Source organism: Halictus rubicundus, unplaced genomic scaffold (genome assembly GCF_050948215.1).
Source record: "Halictus rubicundus isolate RS-2024b unplaced genomic scaffold, iyHalRubi1_principal scaffold0519, whole genome shotgun sequence".
Classification (NCBI taxonomy): domain Eukaryota; kingdom Metazoa; phylum Arthropoda; class Insecta; order Hymenoptera; family Halictidae; genus Halictus; species Halictus rubicundus.
In genome coordinates, this window is record NW_027489060.1 from 67,316 (window position 1) to 88,539 (window position 21,224).

Consider the following 21,224-nt stretch of genomic DNA (forward strand, 5'->3'; position numbering starts at 1 on the left):
ACAACGCACCTTCTATTTCGGTTCTTTCCAACTGGTACATAGAGTGAAGGAAAATGTCGCTCTATTAATCGTAATGGATTATTATTGGCTGTTCGCTGATGATAATTAGTAGTTTTATGATATTTTTCCAGTATTTCCAGGATTAATTCTATGTGAAACTTGGCTATAGAAATGGTTTTTTTCATTTTATATTTATACAGACAATACGCATTCCACACGCATATGTCTAATAAATGAAAGAAAAATTTGCGGTACCATTTTAAAGTTTTGCGCGTTGAACTCACTGTACTTATTATGTAGCGGCCAGCCTGGGACATCTGGTTATGGCATGGGTACTGCTTTACGCTCTTGGAACGTGACTTTGGAGGTTTTTAGAAATTAGGTACGGAGTGGCCTTGTCACCGTTTTAGCTAATGTCCCATTCCTGTCCGTTCCCAGGGCGTAGCACTTGTATATAGCTTTCTAGGCCCATGCCATAAATCTGCCAGGGGTCCCATCCTGCCCTTCTCTAGTTTCGCACTTGACGATTGCCAGACGCCCTGGGTCTTTTCCAGGCTCTGGCAACTCTTCACCCGTGGTGAGTGGTTGATGGCCCTTGGTTCATCAGGATGGCCTTGGGGCCATCAGGATGTTCCTCGGTCCCATCTTCCACTTTCCAACCGTCCAACCCCCAATTGGTCCTCGTCTTGGCCAATCCGGGATATCTATCGGCATCCAGGGAAGGGAGGAAAATCCCGAAGTAGAGGGAGGATCTACCCTTACGTGGGTTCTTGGCTCGATCCTCCCAATCAATTGGCTTCCAAGCACGCTAGAGAAAACGACTTTTCCTAGCTGCTCTCCTGTACTCTATTCATTTTTGTATTCGGTTACGGCTCAAATCCATTTTGTAAATACAGTCCACTGCTTTAGTTTTGTTACATTTGGTCTCCTTTCTTACAAGAGGAAACTCCCATCCTTAGTCGACACATCGCGTGTAAATCCACATCAAAAGCTCGAACATCCTTCGGGATAATCACGAGCAATCAACATTTGGTCCTTCGAGCCGGATACTCGAATAAGTTCGTGCTTCACGGAAGACAAGGAGTCTTGCTGCTGCCATTTCGTGTCCGACTGGACAATCCTCATTGGGCTGCAGCATTTTGGGACTACCAGGAGACTACGGGACTGTAGCTGCCGTCATCAAGCCTGCAGTTTCCAGGAAGGCGTTTGCGTGCCCAAGACGTACTTGGAACACGGCCGCTCTCTGGAACTAGCTGACTGCCAGGAACCGACGAGCATCCCGTGAGACGATCCTGCTGAAGTTGTTTGTTAGCGCTGATCCACTCCTGTCATTCTCCGTAAGTTTTTCCTTGGTTTTAACTTGAGTTCGCAATAGTGTACAAGTATGGAAGCTCAATTCAAAGGTTTAATTTCCGAACGCGGGGCCGCTAAGGCTAAGCTGACAATTTTTAGAAAGTTCGTAGAGTCAGCCGATGTCAACGCGGACATAGTATCTTTCGAGAAGCGCGTTCGAACAAATGAGGGTCTATACGACAAATTTGATAGAATTCAAACGCAAATTGAAGCATCCGTCGTAGGAACTCCTGCATTGGAAACGCATCTTGCTGAGCGTGAGCAATTTGAAAACACGTATTTTAACACTCTTTCTCACGCCGAAAGGCGATTGATTGCTGCTCGCGGTGAATCTGCAAGTAATAGTGCATCAACTAGCAATCCTACTCCTACGCCTTCAGATTCGTACCCCGCGATTCGTTTGCCCGTAATAAAGATTCCCACCTTCGATGGCAATTATAGTCAGTGGATTCGATTTCGGGATACTTTCACATCACTAGTTCACGACTGCGACAAATTGAACGACATAGATCGATTCAACTATTTAGTTTCTTCGTTGTCCGGTCCGGCTGCGCGAATACTAGAGTCATTTGGTGTGTCAGCCACAAATTACAAATTAGCTTGGTCGCGTTTAAGGCAGAGGTACGACGACCCTAAATTTCTAGTAGCCCATCATGTCAATTCACTCCTAGACCTCGAGCCATTATCTAGAAAGAGCAGCGGAAAGGCTCTTAGTGAATTTGTGGATAGCGCGGTAAACAATGTTCGCGCATTAGAGTCTTTGCTAAATCCAGCAGAAATTTGGGATGCACTCATTAGCACGTACTTAGCAAGAAAGTTGGATACCGCTTCGCTAGATGATTGGGAGAAACGCACTATGGAGTCAAAGGTCCTCCCATCTTTCAACGATTTCGCTGCATTCTTAGAAACGCGGTCGCAATACTTAGAGCGCAGGGACAGTAGCAAGCCATCCGTTGCTATTGCCGTTAGTGATCGCACTCCCTTCCCAAGGAACCGTGAAATTAGTAAGAAACCATTCGTAGCAACATCGCACGTCGCTAGCAAATCTAGCAAATGTGGGCTATGCGACGGCGAGCATGCGTTGCAAAATTGTACTAAACTATTAGCCATGTCCCATGTGGAAAGACATGCTGCCGTAAAAAGGGCACGGGTGTGTTTCAATTGTCTCGGTATGGGGCACAGCGTTAAGAGTTGCACGCGCGGCAACTGTAGAAAATGTGGTAAGAAACACCACACATTGTTGCATCGAGAGGAGGCCATTTCTGTTCCTGAGCATCAAACAGAAGAATCTCCCTCCTCATCTCATGTAGGGCACGCATGCCACACTAGCTCGGCAAATCTTGAAGCCGAATATGTAGTCCTTTCTACCGCGGTGGTTTACGTCACGGACAGTAAAGGTAGAAAGCACAAATGCCGCGCGCTATTAGATTCGGGTTCTCAAATAAACTCAATCAGTCAGAATTTGGCACAAAAACTAGACCTTCCACATCGTACAATAAATACATCTATTAGCGGGTTTAACAGTTCAAAGACCAGAATCAGGTCATCAATAGAGTTAAAAATGTCGTCCATCCGCGGTAATTTCTCGTCCAGCCTGTCATGCTTAGTGGTCCAGGACATTACCGAAAACATGCCGAATGTGCCATTGCACAGATTCAACGTTCCCGTTCCTCCTGGGACTTATCCCGCGGATCCCGAGTTTTATTCATCGGGTAGAATAGATTTGTTAATTGGTGCAGGTATCTTTTGGAATCTGCTGTGCGTAGGCCAAGTCAAAATCGGGCTTGGCAACCTAGCTTGGCAAAAAACTCGTTTGGGATGGATTCTGGGAGGCCAGCTTTCCTGGTCAAGCCCAAAGGACAAGTGTCGTTCAGGTCGCACTTGTAATCTGATTAGCAACACCGAATTGCATAATTCCATGACTCGCTTCTGGGAAGTAGACGAGGCTTGCGATAGAAAGCCGGTAGTTTTAGAGACGGATATTTGTGAGCAGCACTTTGTAAAAAATACCACGCGAGATGATCACGGTCGGTTTATCGTGGCAATCCCATTCAATAATCGACTACTAGAATTAGGAGAATCTCGTGCTCAGGCCGAAAGGCGTTTACTTAACTTAGAGCGGAAATTCCGCAAAAATCCGGACCTTCGCACAGAATATTCAAATTTCATTCGTGAATATTTAGAATTAGGCCACATGAATAGAATAGATGAAGTTTCCGCTGCCACAATTTCCAATTGCTTCTATCTGCCTCACCATGCGGTCTTCAAGGACTCTAGTACGACCACTAAGCTTCGCGTAGTTTTCGACGGCTCGGCGAAATCGACAACAGGGATTTCGCGCAATGATGCGGAGTTAGTCGGTCCGATAGTACAGGACGAGCTTTTTAGCATCCTATTGCGTTTTAGGAAATTCAAAATAGTTCTATCCGCCGACATCGCCAAGATGTACAGGCAAGTTCTAGTTAGAAAAGAGGACCGTAGGTACCAATTGATTCTTTGGCGGTTTAGGGAAGAGGATAACATAGATACCTATTCTCTTAACACGGTAACTTACGGTACGGCCTCCGCCTCATACCTGGCAACCCGCGCTCTACATCAAGTAGGCATAGACTGCGCGCGCTCATCTCCCCATGCTAGCGACGTAATATTACATGATTTTTACGTCGACGATTTGCTCACTGGTTGTGACACGGTAGATGAAGCCATCGCATTGCGTGAATCGCTCGAAAGGATCCTAGCCAAGGCCGGTTTTTCCTTGCGAAAATGGGCAAGCAACGATCCTAAATCAATTGGACACGTTAGCGGCGTGACACAGAACTTAGAATTTAGAATCTTGGACAAAGAGCCGAAAACACTCGGGTTATTGTGGTCCGTGTCCTCCGACCAATTATCTTATAGTGCGCAAATTAGAAAACATACTAGAATCACAAAGCGTAACATCTTGGCTGAAATAGCGCAAATATTCGACCCCTTGGGCCTCATCGGCCCTGTTATAGTTAAATCAAAGCTTTTCATGCAAGAACTTTGGCAGATGAAGGTTGGTTGGGATGAAACCCTCTCCCAAGATCTTCATCTGCGATGGTTGAATTTCAGAACTGAACTAGATGAACTTTCGTCGGTCAAAATTCCTCGACTCGCTCTGTTTTCGAACTTGGATATAGAAATCCACGGTTTTTCAGACGCGTCGGAAAAGGCTTATGGGGCCGCAGTCTATGTCCGTTCGCGTAGAAGCGACGGCACTTGGGTCGCGCGGCTATTATGTGCGAAGTCTCGGGTCGCGCCATTGAAGAGCGTAAGCATTCCCAGATTAGAATTGTGCGGTGCGTTGCTAATGGCCCAATTAATAGAAAAGGTTAGGCGATCCCTTCGCATTGTCTCTATGCGTGAATATTGTTGGACTGACAGCCAAATAGTACTTGCTTGGCTTGCCGAAAGACCGTGCCGATGGAAGGTATTTGTTGCCAATCGCGCTGCCGAAATTCACAAACTCACTGCATCTTCGACCTGGAAGCATGTACGTACCGCGGATAATCCTGCTGACATTTTGTCTCGCGGCTCTAGCGCACCCTTGCTTATAGGGCATGATCTGTGGTGGTATGGTCCAAGCTGGCTATCGCTGGACGCCAAGGATTGGCCCATACCGGACGCTAGTATAGTTGACGTGCCTGACGCTCGCCCCATGTCTATAGTTCAGTTGAGCGTCACCACAAATCGTAGCCCACTCATAGTAAAATTATTAGAGAGATTTTCTTCGTACGACAAGCTACTTCGGGTCATAGCATACCTATTTAGATTTCCAACAAACTGTAGAAATGCACACGGCTCTTCAACGGGTCATCGTGGCTCTCCATCCGTTTCGGAGTTGATTTCGGCCGAACGGGTCTTGATTCGAACTGCCCATGCCCATTACTTTGACAGTGATTATCGCAGCCTGGCGCAACAAAGGGAAATAAACAAAAACAGTCCCCTAGTATCTTTGCACCCCTATCTTGATGAGCACGGGCTCATTAGGGTGGGCGGCAGATTGGAAAATGCTCCTGTTCCGTATGAACAGAAACACCCCATAGTTATACCGAAGTCGGGTCCACTGGCGGAATTAATCGTCCGCAGGGAACATTTTCGTCTATTGCACGCCGGAGGTCAACAAACCTTAGCCTCTCTTCATTCAAGATATTGGATCATCTCAGGTAGGCGGATTGTTCGAAAGGTACTGCGTCGCTGCGTCACCTGTTTTAGGACAGGTCCCGTCAGCGCGCAGCCCCTGATGGGCAATCTACCTGCCGACCGGGTTACACCTGCTAGGCCTTTCCATACCTGCGGAGTCGATTATGCCGGTCCTTTGCTAGTGGTTGACCGCGGACGCTCGCGTACGGCTCGGAAGGCGTACATCTGTATTTTTGTTTGTATGGCCACAAAGGCCATTCACCTAGAACTCGCAGTTGACCTTACTACGGATGCTTTTATTAGCTGTCTTCGCAGATTTATTGCTCGCCGGGGTAAATGTAAGGTAATTCACTCCGATAACGGGACAAATTTTGTTGGGGCTAGGAATGAACTTAGAGAGTTGGGTGCATTAATAGGCTCCGAGGCACACAATTGCACAATATCTGCGTTATTGGCAAAGGAGCAGATAGAGTGGCGTCTTATACCACCTCGTGCTCCTCACTTCGGTGGCTTATGGGAGCGCGGCGTCCGCTCGGTCAAGACGCACCTAAAACAAATAGTGGGTGAGCAGCGGCTCACGTTTGATGAACTGTACACGTTGCTTACTCAGGTTGAAGCTTGTCTAAATTCCCGCCCAATACATCCATTATCCGCTGATCCTTCCGATCTGAATCCTTTGACTCCCGGGCACTTCCTTATTGGTGATGCGTTGACCGCACTTCCTCAGGTCGACCTCACAGCTGTTCGCCAGAACAGGCTTTGTCGGTTTCAGCTAGTACAACAAATGCTGCAACATTTTTGGAAGCGCTGGTGCCGGGAGTATTTGAACGGGCTGCAGCAGCGACATAAATGGAAGGTCGACTCTCCTGTCGAGCCTAGGACTGGAGCCATGGTCCTCATCCAGGAGGACAACCTGCCTCCAATGAAATGGATGTTGGGACGCATTTTGGAGCTTCATCCAGGCCAGGACGGGAAGACACGTGTTGTTTCCCTTCGGACGGCGTCTGGCACTTTGAAGAGGCCCGTCACCAAAATTTGTTTTTTGCCGATCGCGGAAAATGATTCTGAGTCCCTTTTGTAATATTTGATTCAGTTGATCACTGTATATACTTCGTTCATTGTATTAGTTGACATCTTATATCCCGCTTTTCGTTTCCTTAGTATCTTGCGTGTATATATGATTTAGTTTAAATGTTACTCAATGTATATATTTCGTTCTTTGTATTAGTCGACATTTTTATGTTCCGCTTGTCATTTCCTTTGTTAGTATTTTGCTTTGCGTTGTTCTTAGCTCTTAGCTCCTAGTTCTTAGTTCTTAGCTCTTAGTTCCTTGGTTATTCTATCATGCTTTCTTGCTTTGGTTTTGTTGTTAGTTATCAGCTGTTCATTGTTACCTTTGTAGTCACTTTTGTACGGTTCTATCCTCCCTCCCTATTAGTTGCCCATTTCGATTGAACTCCGTGAGTTCAAGGTGGGCGGTATGTAGCGGCCAGCCTGGGACATCTGGTTATGGCATGGGTACTGCTTTACGCTCTTGGAACGTGACTTTGGAGGTTTTTAGAAATTAGGTACGGAGTGGCCTTGTCACCGTTTTAGCTAATGTCCCATTCCTGTCCGTTCCCAGGGCGTAGCACTTGTATATAGCTTTCTAGGCCCATGCCATAAATCTGCCAGGGGTCCCATCCTGCCCTTCTCTAGTTTCGCACTTGACGATTGCCAGACGCTCTGGGTCTTTTCCAGGCTCTGGCAACTCTTCACCCGTGGTGAGTGGTTGATGGCCCTTGGTTCATCAGGATGGCCTTGGGGCCATCAGGATGTTCCTCGGTCCCATCTTCCACTTTCCAACCGTCCAACCCCCAATTGGTCCTCGTCTTGGCCAATCCGGGATATCTATCGGCATCCAGGGAAGGGAGGAAAATCCCGAAGTAGAGGGAGGATCTACCCTTACGTGGGTTCTTGGCTCGATCCTCCCAATCAATTGGCTTCCAAGCACGCTAGAGAAAACGACTTTTCCTAGCTGCTCTCCTGTACTCTATTCATTTTTGTATTCGGTTACGGCTCAAATCCATTTTGTAAATACAGTCCACTGCTTTAGTTTTGTTACATTTGGTCTCCTTTCTTACAAGAGGAAACTCCCATCCTTAGTCGACACATCGCGTGTAAATCCACATCAAAAGCTCGAACATCCTTCGGGATAATCACGAGCAATCAACATATTACCATGTCTGCTTTATCGACGGCACCCATCGAATTATTATAATCTACTACGCATAGAGGTTTTTGAGACATTGTAACGAGTCCGTTTCCCGGCGGAACTCGAACAACGGTTCCTCGCGGCCGGATTTGGCTCGCCGTGCCAAGGTTCGCGGCGGGATAACGCGAGGGTTACGGCAGGACACGGACGGTCGAGCACGGGTGATTAACGACACGACTCTTCTAAATGTTCGTCACTGTCCCGGCTTCGCGTTTCGGAGGTTGGCGATCGCGATTCGGGTCTCGCGCGCGTGTCGGATCACGGCGGGGTCATGGCCGTACGCAGCGGCGTATCCGGACCTGGGCAACCTCGGCGGACGGAGAGCACGTGCCCCAGGACGGCCGGCGTTTCGCCGGTCGCGGGTGGTTCACTCTGCGAGGGTGTAGGGCGGAGGCGGAGACGTCGGGTTTAACGGGAAAGAAGGTTACTTACCCTGGTTCCGGTCCTCGATCGCTCGGCGTTCGGGTCGGCTCTCCAGGCGGTCCAGTACGCAGCGGCGTATGTCGGGGTTCGCGGGTCGCCGAAAATTCGGCACACTCGCGCTTACAAGTTCGCGGGTATAGAAATACTCTCGCGAGTCGTGTTCGGCGGGCGGCTTCTCGGCGTCGCAAAAGAACTATTCCGGTCGTGATCGGGCGGTCGGTATCGGCGGCTAGAAAAACGGCACGGATCGTAAGTCTTTTCGCGATGACGGCGGAAAGCCAAAGAGAGCGTTTTCCGGCTCGTCTCTCGCGTCTTGCTAGGCGAGGGGGTGCGGTGCGGTACGGTTCGCGGCCGGCTTTTCCGGTGTCGTCACGCATCCGGCGCGACGGTATCGCATCATGGCGGGTTCCGGTTCCCGCCAAGATCGGTTCGGTGGTGCGGGGATCGCGGGGGGCGCTCGCGGGTACCGGCGGATCTCGGTATCCGTCGGTCTGTTCGGGGGGTTCGAGTTCGGGGCGCGTACAGCTAGGAACAGGCCTGGCGCGATCAGGTCTGTTACAACATTTTTTTCCGCCATACCTAGGAACCGTTGTAAATTCTGATGTATGCATAGTAGAAAGCATGTATACATCCTTTTTGTCCACCCACTTTATGACTAATAAATTTTTAGATGATCGGAAAGATGCCTCTCCTTTTCTTAGTTTATCATGAATCTTCGGCATTCCTTTGCGCCTTTGCCTTACGGTTCCGCATGCATTTGTGTAGTTGTTATGTAATAAATCGAACAAGGCTGTACTCGAATACCAATTATCTAGAAACAGGGTATGGCCTTTTTGTAGGTAGGGCTTCATAAGTGATTCCACTATTGCTCCGGACTTTCCAATTTCCTTGTAACGGTGCACGCCTCGTTGCGGGAAGCGCGGCGAAGCGTGCGAGCCCTCCCCGGATTGGCTCAGCGGCCAGGGTTCTTTGGGGAGGGGAGGTAAGGTAACTAAATGATAAATGCTTGACTGGAGTAGAAAAAAATAAATGAAGCTTTATTGTTAAGTCCGGTCGTCCGGATTCCCCGTGGGTCCGGCAACGTACTCACGGTGGGAGCCTGTCTCCCGGCCGGTCTAGTTGAACAAAAGAAACAAAAGAAAACGTGAGCGTGGACGCCCGGTAATAACGCGATACGGAACTAAAGATAATTAAATTTAACGCTGACTATTTCCTATTAATAATGCGGGCTTAACATGTCTTAATTCTACGCGCGGAGTGACGGAATCTCCGGTACTGGTTCTGGTATCGGTGGTCCGGAGTGTCGCGGCGGGGTGTCGTCCACCGGTGGACAACGGCAGGAAAACCGGTCGGTACGCGGTTCGGTTGCGGTGTACGGATCGCGAGAATGCGTCAGGACGGTGGTCCGCGGAGCGCGGGGCGAGCGGTGCGCCTGTTCGCGGCCGTTCGTGGTGGGGCGTTCGGCGGAGAGACCCGACGGCGCCCGATCTCCTGGTCACGGCTGGTCCGGTACGGTGTTCGGTTCCACCGCGGCTCAGCAGGTGTATAGTGAATTAGACGTTCCTGCGTCAGCTGAGCTCGCGGGGTGCGGGGAAACTTGTCCCCGGATTGGCGGGACGCTCCGTTTGCCGTCCCCGATTAACCGCGGCACGAGTCGTACGCACAGACGTAGACCTAGTACGTACTACCCGTTGCCGGCGTGGTTGCTCGACCTCGGTAGTATACCGCTGGGCGAGCTCCTCACGCTGCTGCGGCCGGTCGACGACTAAGCTCGCGGAGCGCGATCGCGGATCCCAGACTGGATCCCGACTGCCTCCCAGAGCCTACTCGCGGTCTCGGTTTTCCGCGTAGGGGACGTATACCCACATACGTGTCGACCGATCCCGACGCTTCTTCGTGCTCGCTCGGTAGTATACCGTAACTTGCACGTTTCCACGCGACTGCGAGAGGACCTGGGCTCGGGTGCTACCCCGAGAGCTGCTCCAAGCCAACTCCCTCTCGTCGGCTTTCGTCGCGATCTTTATAGCCCGAGCACGAACCTCGTGTGCTCGTTCGCGGATCTTCGGTATTCGTCGATTGGTCCGCGCCCGGGCCGGATTCGCGGATTGGCGCGCGGCTGGTCCTCGTTGCTGATTGGCGCGGGCCTGGTCGAAAACTTGGCAACGAGACACATACGTCTCGTTGCATCCTTATTGTCGCTATTGACTATTGTCGATGAACCGGCATACACAATAATATCTTGTACGAATCCTGTTCGACAATCACTATGTATAAATGATTTAATGCCAAATCTACTTCTTTTCGAAGGAATATATTGTTTGAAGGATAATCGCCCTTTATATAAAAGCAAACTTTCATCAATGCATAATTTTTGGTAGGGATAGAATGATTGGCTAAATGCTTTTCGGAGCATATCAACGATGTTCCCTATTTTATATATCCGATCATTGATAGTTCTAAGATCATGGCTGAAATGTAGCATCTCTAACAATTTTAAATAATGATCTCTAGCCATAATTTCTCAGAAAACATCACTACGCAGAAGAGTATCTCTACTCCAATATTCCACCAAGGACAACTTTTTGTTGCGTGTCATTAGAAATGAAAGAGCAAAAAAACAGTACAACCCGGAAACTATTGTTCCCTCTACATCCTTCATATTATTGTTATTTTTTTTTTACCAATAATCATTCGTTTCATCTGCGATAAATTGTACGGACTCTTCTGAGACAAAGAGTTGAAAGAAATCAATGATTTTTGCCGATCTGCTAATATTTGGTACAATCCCTGGATTTTTTGCTGTAAACGGATGTATTTTAGGGATGAAAGTTTTTGGCGTCCATGTGTCACAGTAGTCGTCATTGTCTTCGTCATCCTTTTCTGCTTCAGAGTGTGAGGAATCACATATAGTCCTTCTTTTTCTGGGTGGAATGAAACTATTTTCGTTTTTATTCTCGGAATCATACTCTGTGTCAGTCAATCCATTAAAAAATAGATTTCTCTTTGAACTCCACCGTGACATTCTAACAAGGGCGCAAAAAACATTATATAAAACAAATTTTTAACAAAGCTTCAAACAAAATGTTCAAATATGATCACATGTTAATATTAAATGTTTATAACCTATAAATTTACTTCTAAACTGTAAAACTAGACACTAATCTTTCCAATTTCTCTCGCTCTCTTTCAATTACTTATAACGGTTCAAGAGGAATTTTGTACTATAATTCTTGTTTTGTATTATAGTCGCGTCTTGTACGGAACAAATACTCCACTATCCAGTGGAAAAAAACAGAAGCTTGATTCGTATGTAGAATATATTTCTAGTAGGATTTAATACAATATGAGTCGATAGAATCAAGAGATACTCTGTCGGTACGGTAGATTCTTTTTAACCGGCAAGAGTCGGCATAGGTGGTCGCATACATATTGTCACGTCCGGCGTTTTGCCGATAAACGCCTAAACAAGGACCATTATATTATCACACGGGAAAACAAAATAAGATCGAAATATACGTGACAACCCGACGCGGTTAAAGATACGCCGACTTATCTTCCTGCAAGACACGCAGATGAAGACCAGATTACAAATTAGACGCAAAAGAGGAAAATATCAGATTACGCCGAACCATAAGAAAAGACGACGACTTCATCTTGGCAACACACAGCTGACGAAGCAAGAAACATCGAGAAGATCGGGAAGCAGAAACGCCTAAATCATCACTTCAAGAAAACAAAGGACCGCCCACACTATAAAAAGGAAACCAGCTCTTCAATTCGAATTCATTCAGTTTAAAATCAATGCTACTGCTCAGTTCCGTTAACAGACCTTTGTACCACACACGCGTCGCGCCGGCAGTAAGATAGTGTCGCCGAATTTCGAAACCCCGTTGCGTGAAGTGTCCGCGTGAGCCCCAGCGACTAGCGGCCACAACCAGCGAGCGCCCCTTTCAACTCCACAACCAGCGAGCGCCCCAAAAAAAACCCCACAACCACGACTTGCGAGCGCCTACCAACGACTCGGTAATTTAAACGTACTATTAAGCGAACTGTTTATAAGTGCTCTAGCTTATGCGCTATGAGAATTCATCCTTGTATAATCTGATTCAGAACTAAACTCAAAATAAACCAAACCTTTGCCGTTTTTTATATAAAATTTAAGGTACAATTTATTTGACCAGCCCTCAATCTCCCGAACCAAAGCCGGTGAACGCAGGTAGGTTCTAAACTGCGCCTTATCCCCGGAAAACTACAAACAGCCCCATCTGGGACGTAACAATATCGATTGTAGTCAGCACCCGATACACAGATCGGCGCTTGAACGCCGATTACAGTCGGCACCCGTACACACAGGTCGTCTCGCGAACGCCGACTTTAGTCGGCACCCGTAACGAAGGGGTTAAACATTACTGACAAATAAAGTGAATTAATTTATTAATAACATATACTTACAAGGAGAGGCCACGACCTTCGGGTCACCGATTCGGTTGAAACTTTGCACACTTATAGATCTCGTTCTCCTGTTCACGAATATATACCATTATAGGGGCAGATACCCAATAGTTTTCGAGATATTGACGATTAAACTTTCATTATTTCCTATGTAATGCCGTATTTTTTCTGGCCTATACCAAGAGTCGGTGTGGCACGACGGTAGCGTGCCAAGTTTTCAGCCGGACGACCAGGGTTCAAATCCTGTCGACTAACGCATTCTTTTTTTTAATTTCATTATGTTTTATCATTGCATATTTATATTATTAATTTCAATCGAAAATGCAGTTCGGAACTTTGTTGGTTGCATTATCATCCCCAATATAAACTGTCAATAAACAGTGACATTGGAGACGCTCTTGAGATCGAGGAAACTCTTGAGAACGCGACGCAGTTTGAAAACGGCGGGTCACATTACTTACCATTCGTGCTCGCAGTGATAAAGTTTTAATTTTCCTCTAATGATTAGTTTTAAATTCTTTTTCTTCAATGCATATAATGATAAGTACCGGTTTCATTTTGATAAAATATAGCAGGCCGTCGAAAATTATTGGAAAGCAGTACAATATATCACCTCGCAATTCCATTTAAATTATATAATCACCACGGATCAGACAGGAAGTCAGTATCAATCAACGTTCGAAAGGACAATAACATATAAGGGAGAAAAGGGTAGAAAAAGGTAGATGAACTTATGTCACATCACACAAACGTAATAATAACTTATTCGAAATCCGGAAAGTTAACACAAGATATTTATAAAAACTTCTTAAAATTTAATATATATATTTAATATATAAATTACTATTACTATTTAATTACTATTAATTATCATTTAATATATAATAATAGTAAATAATCCTGTCGTTAGTAAATAAATACATGTTATTTGTAATTCAAAATGCAATTTTGTTGCAATTGAAATTAATAATAGAAATATGCAATGATAAAACATAATGAAATTAAAAAAAAGAATGCGTTAGTTGACAGGACTCGAACCCTGGTCGTCTGGCTGAAAACTTCGCACGCTACCGTCGTGCCACACCGACTCTTGGTATAGGCCAGAAAAAATACGGCATTACATAGGATATAATGAAAGTTTAATCGTCAATATCTCGAAAACTATTGAGTATCTTCCCCTATAATGGTATATATTCGTGAACAGGAGAACGAGATCTATAAGTGTGCACAGTTTCAACCGAATCCGTGATCCGAAGGTCGTGGCCTCTCCTTGTTAGTTAAATATGGTATGAGGTATAATTAAATATCGACAATATTTCACAAGATATTGACAATATTTCGTACGTTATCGTGATAAATAAGCGATTTCGTTGCATTTAAAATAAATTTGTTTAACTTTCAAAAATAAGATATTTATAGTAGGTTATAAGCTCCTTGTTTCACGAAGTCCAAAGTTTTTAAACCGTTTATTTGTACATACATTTATATATTACGACTTGGCAACGTCGCTCGGTCTTATATCCGAACATCGAATACAATTTCGAATAAAAGATACATTTGATTTTCATTTATTCCGCATGCTCGTCTCGAATAAAAAATCGAAAAATTCCCTACATCGAGTGTTGGGACGCAACGAAATGCGAGACCCATAAAAGAGCTCTCGAATGTCAGAACAGAAACAATCAAAGACTGCGCCTGGTCAATGTCGAATCCTCAAAACCAACTTCCTCCCAATAACGTTCAGCACACGCAACGCCAAGCACTTCGAACCCCGACCATAAATTAGCCTAAGGGTCGAAGAGTCGTGAACCCGAAGCGACGGGACTCGTCCGAGTTTTCCACGCATTTTAAGACAGCGCGTCTGGAAAATCTCACCATCCTCTCACCCCCATTCTCTCCTCTCATTTTACCACCTCCACCATAGAATTACAGCCCTTAAATATCCATCTTTGCGGGCGCGTCGCCAGTCTTCAGCAAATCTTCCGGCACTTTAAACATACACTCCTCGTTTCCCCTACATGTTTTGTACAAGTTACCATTATTAAAGTTATCGTTATTAACAAGTTGTTGAAGTAATACTCAAAACACGTCACCTCTTACAAATAACCGAGCGCGGCTTTAATTAATCGCGACGGAGTGATCGACGTGAGGAAAGCCGAAATCACTGGTCTTCCCGGCCATGCACGAGCAAGTACATCGAGTATTCGAATAAATCTCAAGGCCATGCAAAAATCGTACGTCGAAAATCAAAGATACATTCTGAGTTGCGAGTATCTGAAGAAATTCACCGTCGAATACATGGGGGCGCTGCCAAAAACTACCGAATAAAAGTCAAAGATACTTTGCAACTCATCAGCTGTATCTTCGAATAAATTCTCTCAAATAAATTCTCGCCGCTAGAGGCGTCGAATACGCATAGCCGTTACTTCGCGATTCGGATGACTCACGGACGACAAATGAAATTCGTGAAAAGTATCCGACGTATAAACTGTGGTATATATGTATCCGAGAGAAACGAGTTCGAATAAAAGATAGTTTTCATTTATTTGTCTTCGAAATTTTAAAATAAATTTTTGCCCAACTCTGATATTAACGATTCAGGACCTTCTAACTAAATATTCTTTGGCCATCCCTTTAGAATCAACAACCGCTGTCGAAGTTGCAAAGGCATTCGTTCAGAACTTTATCTGTAGATTTGGTGCTCCTAAAGCGATACTCACTGACCAAGGCGCGAACTTCCTAAGCTCATTAATGAAAAATTTTTTTTTTTTTTATTAACTCCCTCAAACTCTACAATTTGTCCCAGAGGACATTCGGTAGATTGTTTTAACAAGATAAGTGAATTTAGCCCGTTGATATTTTCCCAGTAGAAAATATCTTTTTAGAGAACACAATTTTAAGCCTTGTGTAGAAGATCAGTTGGGTGCTTCCTGCGTAGTCTTCTAGGCAGGTTTTCTGTATAGAGCTTCTTTGCTGCTTCGTTTGGATGATTTTCCAGTCTGAGTTGGTATCTGTTGCATAGTCGGTTTATCTCCTCTTCCACGGAATTGACCTTGAGGTCCTTGCGAATTTGCTCATTTCTCACGTACCACGGTGCATTTACAATGGTTCTAAGGGTAATGGATTGTAGTGCTTCAAGTTTGGATATGTGGCTTTTTGCAGCAGTTCCCCATATTTCTATGCCATAAGTCCATATTGGTTTAATTATAGACTTATATATTAATAGTTTATTGTTCATATTTAATCTTGAATTTTTACATGTAAGCCAGTACATGGTGCGTCTTTTTAAGCGGATTTGCTCTATTTTGGTTTTTATATGATACTTCCAGGTAATTCTTGCATCTAGATGCATGCCTAAGTATTTCACAGTTTCAGTTTGAGGAATAATGGTTCCATTTAGGGTGATAGGTGGGACACTGCCTTTTCTTAGAGTGAACGTGATGTGTTTGCACTTGTCAGAATTTACTTTTATTTTCCATCTATTTAACCACTGCTCAATTTTTAGAGAGTGTTGCTTGAGTATAGATTGAGCTTTTGTGGGATCAGAGTGTGAGGCCAAAATAGCACTGTCGTCCGCGAAGGTAAATATCATTGATTCTAACGTAGTAGGGATATCTGCAGTGAATAGCGTGTACAAAACAGGACCTAAAACACTGCCCTGCGGTACTCCTGCTTCAATGCTGTGGACTTCCGAGTATGACTCCTGCACCTTCACGAAAAACGCTCTATCTTCAAGATAAGATTTGAGGAGCTGGTAGTAGGGTAAAGGGAATGCTTCTTGGATTTTGGCCAGAAGACCTTTGTGCCAGACTTTATCAAAGGCTTTTTCGACATCAAGGAAGAGAGCAGTACAGTATTCCTTTCTCTCTAGTGCTGCTGTAATTGAATTGGCCATTCTGTGTATTTGCTCTGTAGTAGCATATTTGTTTCTGAAGCCAAATTGGTGGGAAGGTATAAGATTTTTTTCGCTAATTATTTCTTTCATCCTAATTAGGATTATTTTTTCTAGCAGCTTAGACATTGAGGGGAGGAGTGAAATCGGCCTGTGTGATGACGGCAGGTGAAGGTCTTTGTTTGGTTTAAGAAGCATAATACCTTGGGCTATTTTCCAGGATATAGGAAAGAATTTGATTCTTAGTACGGCATTGAAGATAATAGTGAGGAATCTAATTGCCTTTGGAGGTAGCTCTTTAAGAATTTTGCCCCCTATTAGATCAAATCCAGGTGACTTGTTATTGCTTGTTACAGAGATAAGCTTAGCTACCTCTTTAACAGACGTTGGGGGTACAATTTTAATGGGGTCCGTTTCATTTGCTACACAGAGACTGTGGTCCGTGAGAGCATAAGTGGGGTCAGTAATATTTGGTGTAAATATATTTTGTAGATATTTAGCGAAAACAGTAGCCTTTTCAGTTGGAGATTTAGCCCATGTTGAATCGTCTTTTTTGATAGCAGGAGCAGGAATTATTGACCTTTTAAATCTCTTGGTGGCTTTCCAGAGTGAATAATTTGTGTCTTCGTTGGGTGATAGATTGGTAATGTATGTATGAAATTCTTCATTGCAGTGAGTTTGAATTAGATGTTTAACTTCTTTGTTGATGACATTAAGTCTCTTTTTGTTGTTTGGAGTTTTTTGCCTTTGCCAGATACTTTTAATCTTGCGTTTTTCTCTAATTCTTTGCATTGTGTGCTCACGGTACGAGAGAAATTTCCTATTATTCACTTCAGGTTTAGTAGCTAACCAACATGCTTGCTGTATTGTATCTCTATTTGTTCAGGTGATTTTAAGGGTATGTTGCAGTTAATATGTTCTTCTAGGTACTCTCTAAATTGGTCCCAATTAGTGGTATTGTTAGAAAGGTGTGATGAAGTGCTTGATTGCGATGGTTTAAATAAAAGATTAAGTAGAACAGGGGAGTGGTCGGAAGTAAGATCTAGGCTGGATTGAATTTTGAAGTTATTTTTTGACAGTCCTTTTAAAATGGCAAAATCGAGTAAATCTGGGGTTTTTTCCTGGGCAGCAGGCCAGTGCGTAGGTTCACCGGTTGAAATCGCATTTAGTGATAATTTGCGTATTACTTGTTCCAAGATTCTGCCTCGTGGTGTAACTGTTTTGGAGCCCCAAAAGTTGTGTTTTGCATTGCAGTCACCGCCGGCAATAAATTTATTCCCTAATGATTTGAAAAAGTGCTCGTATTGTTGAGCAGATATTTTATCTTTCGAAGGAGAATATACAGCCGCCAATGTTATGTTGCCATGCGACGTGTTAATTGTTACGGCAGTAGCTTGTGTATGCGTATCAGCGGTAGAGCTATGGAAAAAATGTTTAATGTCATTTCTTATTATTATCGCTGCTCCTCCATGTGCTTTGCCAGATGGGTGCTTGGTATCGTAAATATTGTAATAAGGGATTTTAATGTGATTCTTAGCGGTAAGGTGTGTTTCTGAGATAAGTATCACGTCGATTTTGTTAGTATGTAAAAAGATTTTTAACTCGTGTAATCTTTGTTGTAGGCCATTAGCGTTCCAAATAACAATATTTAAGTTGTCCATTTTAGTTATTGTTATTGTTTAGCATGAGTGATAGAAGTTCTAACATTTTATTTATTTGTTGTGATTGTTGAGTTAAAAGTTGAGTTTGTTGCAGAATCATGCTGGTTATTAATTCAGAATTTTTAGTTGATGTTGTTAGTAGATCTTTTAGTTCTGCTAACGTTGAAGTGGAGTTCATATTTTCGGGCAATGCGGACGGATCTTTCCTAGCTTGAGATCGAGCTACTTCAGCAAATGTTTTATTAATATTTCCTATACCGCTATGTACACCCTCTGGAGCATTATTGTTTTGCTTGGCATACGTTACGTTATGCAGATTTGAATTTGGACTGACCATTTTATGTCTAAGTTTGGGGAAAAGTTTTTGCTGCAACTGTTTTCTCACAAGACAACCTTTGTAACTTGCCCGATGGTTTCCCTGGCAGTTTGTACATTTAACATTATTAATTTTACTTTCGTATGGACAACTCGAGGACCAATGTTTACCTGCGCATTTCACGCATGCTGGAGTTCGGTTACAGTAATTCTTGGAGTGGCCATATGACTGACAGCGTAAACATTGAGGAATGTACCTTTTTGTTTTGGGAGGTTCAAATGATACTATTACGTTATATAGCCTGTCGACTTTGTATATCTCTTTGTTGTTTGCATTGGGTTCAAGTTATATGAAGAATAGTGGCAACGGCTCCTTTGTAACGCTTTTAGTGATATTGTTTATTTGTCTTACCTGGTGATTGAGTTTTTTCAATTCATCGATTATTATACCTTGTGACGTTGCACAAACCTCGCCGCCCTTAAGCGTCCCTAACAACCGAACGAAGGGACCGGACTGCCGTAAAACAAGTTGTCGCGAATAGAACCACGGCTCGATGGGTTAGGAAGCGCTCCCCGAGGAACTCCCGAATCAACAGGAAACTCGTGCTTTCACCCTTTCGCGCACGCCGAGCCCGGCAAGTTTCAGGTACGCGAACGGCACCCCGGCATCCAGCCGACCTGAAGAAAGGGCACAGCGCTTCGCGGGACCACCTACGCCAAACCATGGCCATTACGCAAATCCGGTGCACCGGTAATAACGAGGAATGGGCGACGCCACACACGGGCCAGACAACCCGGAGGTGACGAAGCGGGACGAAGGCCCCTGTCGACCATCCGACAACCTATTTCGCGGTCCTGCCGTCCCCTCACCTAGCCAATTGCAAGGGGCCTCGGCGAGGGTGGTGTAGGCGCCCCCCCTCTCCATACCGGGGTAGGTCACCGATCTGCCCCGCGTTTCAATTTCGGAATGATTTTCGCGTAAGGTCTGGGGCCCAAGGACCCGACGTAGGCACGATCCTGCGAGTTCCGAATTTCGCGCCAGACGCGCGCCCTATTAGAGGAAAAGCCGGACTACGGCAAGGAGTGGGGATGCGAGGACCCTGCCGTAACGCGAACAGACTAGGCCGAATTACTGTCGCGGTGACTTCCGAATGGTAGCATACCGAACTAAAATCTATCGAATTCGCCCGGACCGCGGTGTTGCCTAAGTACCGAAATCCGTCCGCATATAGTACACGCGACGTGCGTGTCGTGATAATCCCGAGCTACCGCGGGACCTCAGCCCGGCTACCGTTTCGAGGCAGGAGCCAGAGTATCGAAGGACGATCCCGAACGAGACGGGCAATACCGCGACAGACGGCAGGAATTACCGGCAGGAACGGTGAGTCCCTTAAGTGACCCTTTTCGTGTATTTTTCGCGAGTTGGTTCGCCAGGCTCTGTCGGGGAACAGACGAGGTCGGCCGACGACGATTCCGTGCCCTCGCGGCAACGCGAGCTCGCGGATCGCCCGTCGGACGCGTAATATCGCGTCTCGTTCCCCGAGTTTTCGCGCGCCGAGGCGCTTCTCGCCTCGGACATTCCGCTAGTACCGAATTCACCGGTACCTTGAGTCTCGGCAGCGAGTTCCCGGAAAAATATCGTGCGGAAGTCTTCCTCGGAGGAGCTGCCGCCGTTATCGTTTGCAACCATCTGTTTGTTACGTTACATTTCGCGTTATTCCTATCGAGCCGTCGCGTAGTCTATCGCGAAGTTTTCGCCGAGCGTTCGCCGTCCGTCGGAACCGAAACCGCGCCGCGACAGTCATACCGTGATCGCGCCGACCACCTGCGTGCCGCGAAACCCTCGCTTCGGCGAGGGGCTATTCTCGTGCCGATCTACCGCACCCCCGCGGCGTATTTTACCGACCGACAACAGCGCGTTGCGAACCCTCCACCTTACCGCAAACTTTGTACGAAGAGCGCGGGCTCTCGGGTGCGGCCACGTGGCCGCGGCTTTGTAAAAACCGACGCCAATAAAATTGTAGAGCCCAGTCTGACTACCGATATTTTCACCTGCGCGATCCGCCCTGCCGTGAGGGCTGTTCTCGTTCCCTTCCGTGTCCGAACCCCCGACCCTTCTCGCGCCTCTCGACATTCTCGCGGTTCCCAAAGGTTCACCTCCCGCCCTCAGCTTCGGCTAAGGGCGGACTTCGTCCACGTTTCGCGTGGCACCCTTCCGGTGCCTGGCGCCCGAGCAGCAGGCTCTTTTCGACTTCCGAGAACCTTCGAGAATCGGTTAGTACCGGGAGGACCGCGTATTCACGGCCGTACGAGGCCCAGCCTCTGAGCCCATAAATTCCCGGAGTGGACCACGCCCCCGCCTTCCCACGCGGCGAGTGGAGGTCCACGTTACAACCTGTATCCATACTATGATGCATCCCTCTTAGTACTACCTTGTAACTTCTTTCTTTTTTCAGCTGGTAGGTGTAGAAATTAGCATTCTTTTCCTTCAAGGCTGAGGTGAGCTTTCTGTAGTCCTCGGATGTATTAACTTGGATTTTGACTTCACAGTTTTTTAGTTGTTTAATGGTGAAGTTGTCGTTAGCAATATCTTTCAACAGTTCCACAAGTGGTCCTATGACTTGAGCTTCAATGTATATTGGAGGAGGTTTAGGTTGGAGATTGATGTTTGTCGTTATATTGTCTTCAGTAGTATCGTCATTTAGATTTT

The 21,224-nt window shown here is 45.8% G+C and overlaps 1 protein-coding gene across 1 annotated transcript; it reads left to right on the forward strand.

Moving 5' to 3' along the window:
- The first annotated feature begins 1,384 nt into the window (after positions 1-1,384).
- LOC143364409 (uncharacterized) lies at positions 1,385-6,598 on the forward strand. The gene is made up of 5 exons (XM_076804775.1): positions 1,385-4,645; positions 4,759-4,867; positions 4,932-5,066; positions 5,833-5,860; positions 5,902-6,598. The coding sequence occupies exons 1-5, from the start codon at positions 1,385-1,387 to the stop codon at positions 6,596-6,598; spliced, it is 4,230 nt and encodes a 1,409-aa protein (XP_076660890.1).
- The last annotated feature ends 14,626 nt before the right edge of the window (positions 6,599-21,224 follow it).

Bases quoted from the DNA above. Each gene is read 5' to 3' on its own strand.
- LOC143364409 (XM_076804775.1), top strand. From the start codon at position 1,385: ATGGAAGCTCAATTCAAAGGTTTAATTTCCGAACGCGGGGCCGCTAAG. The intron at 4,868-4,931 runs GTACGTACCGCG...CCTTGCTTATAG, and splicing joins CATCTTCGACCTGGAAGCAT to GGCATGATCTGTGGTGGTAT. The intron at 5,067-5,832 runs GTAGCCCACTCA...CTGTCTTCGCAG, and splicing joins GTTGAGCGTCACCACAAATC to ATTTATTGCTCGCCGGGGTA.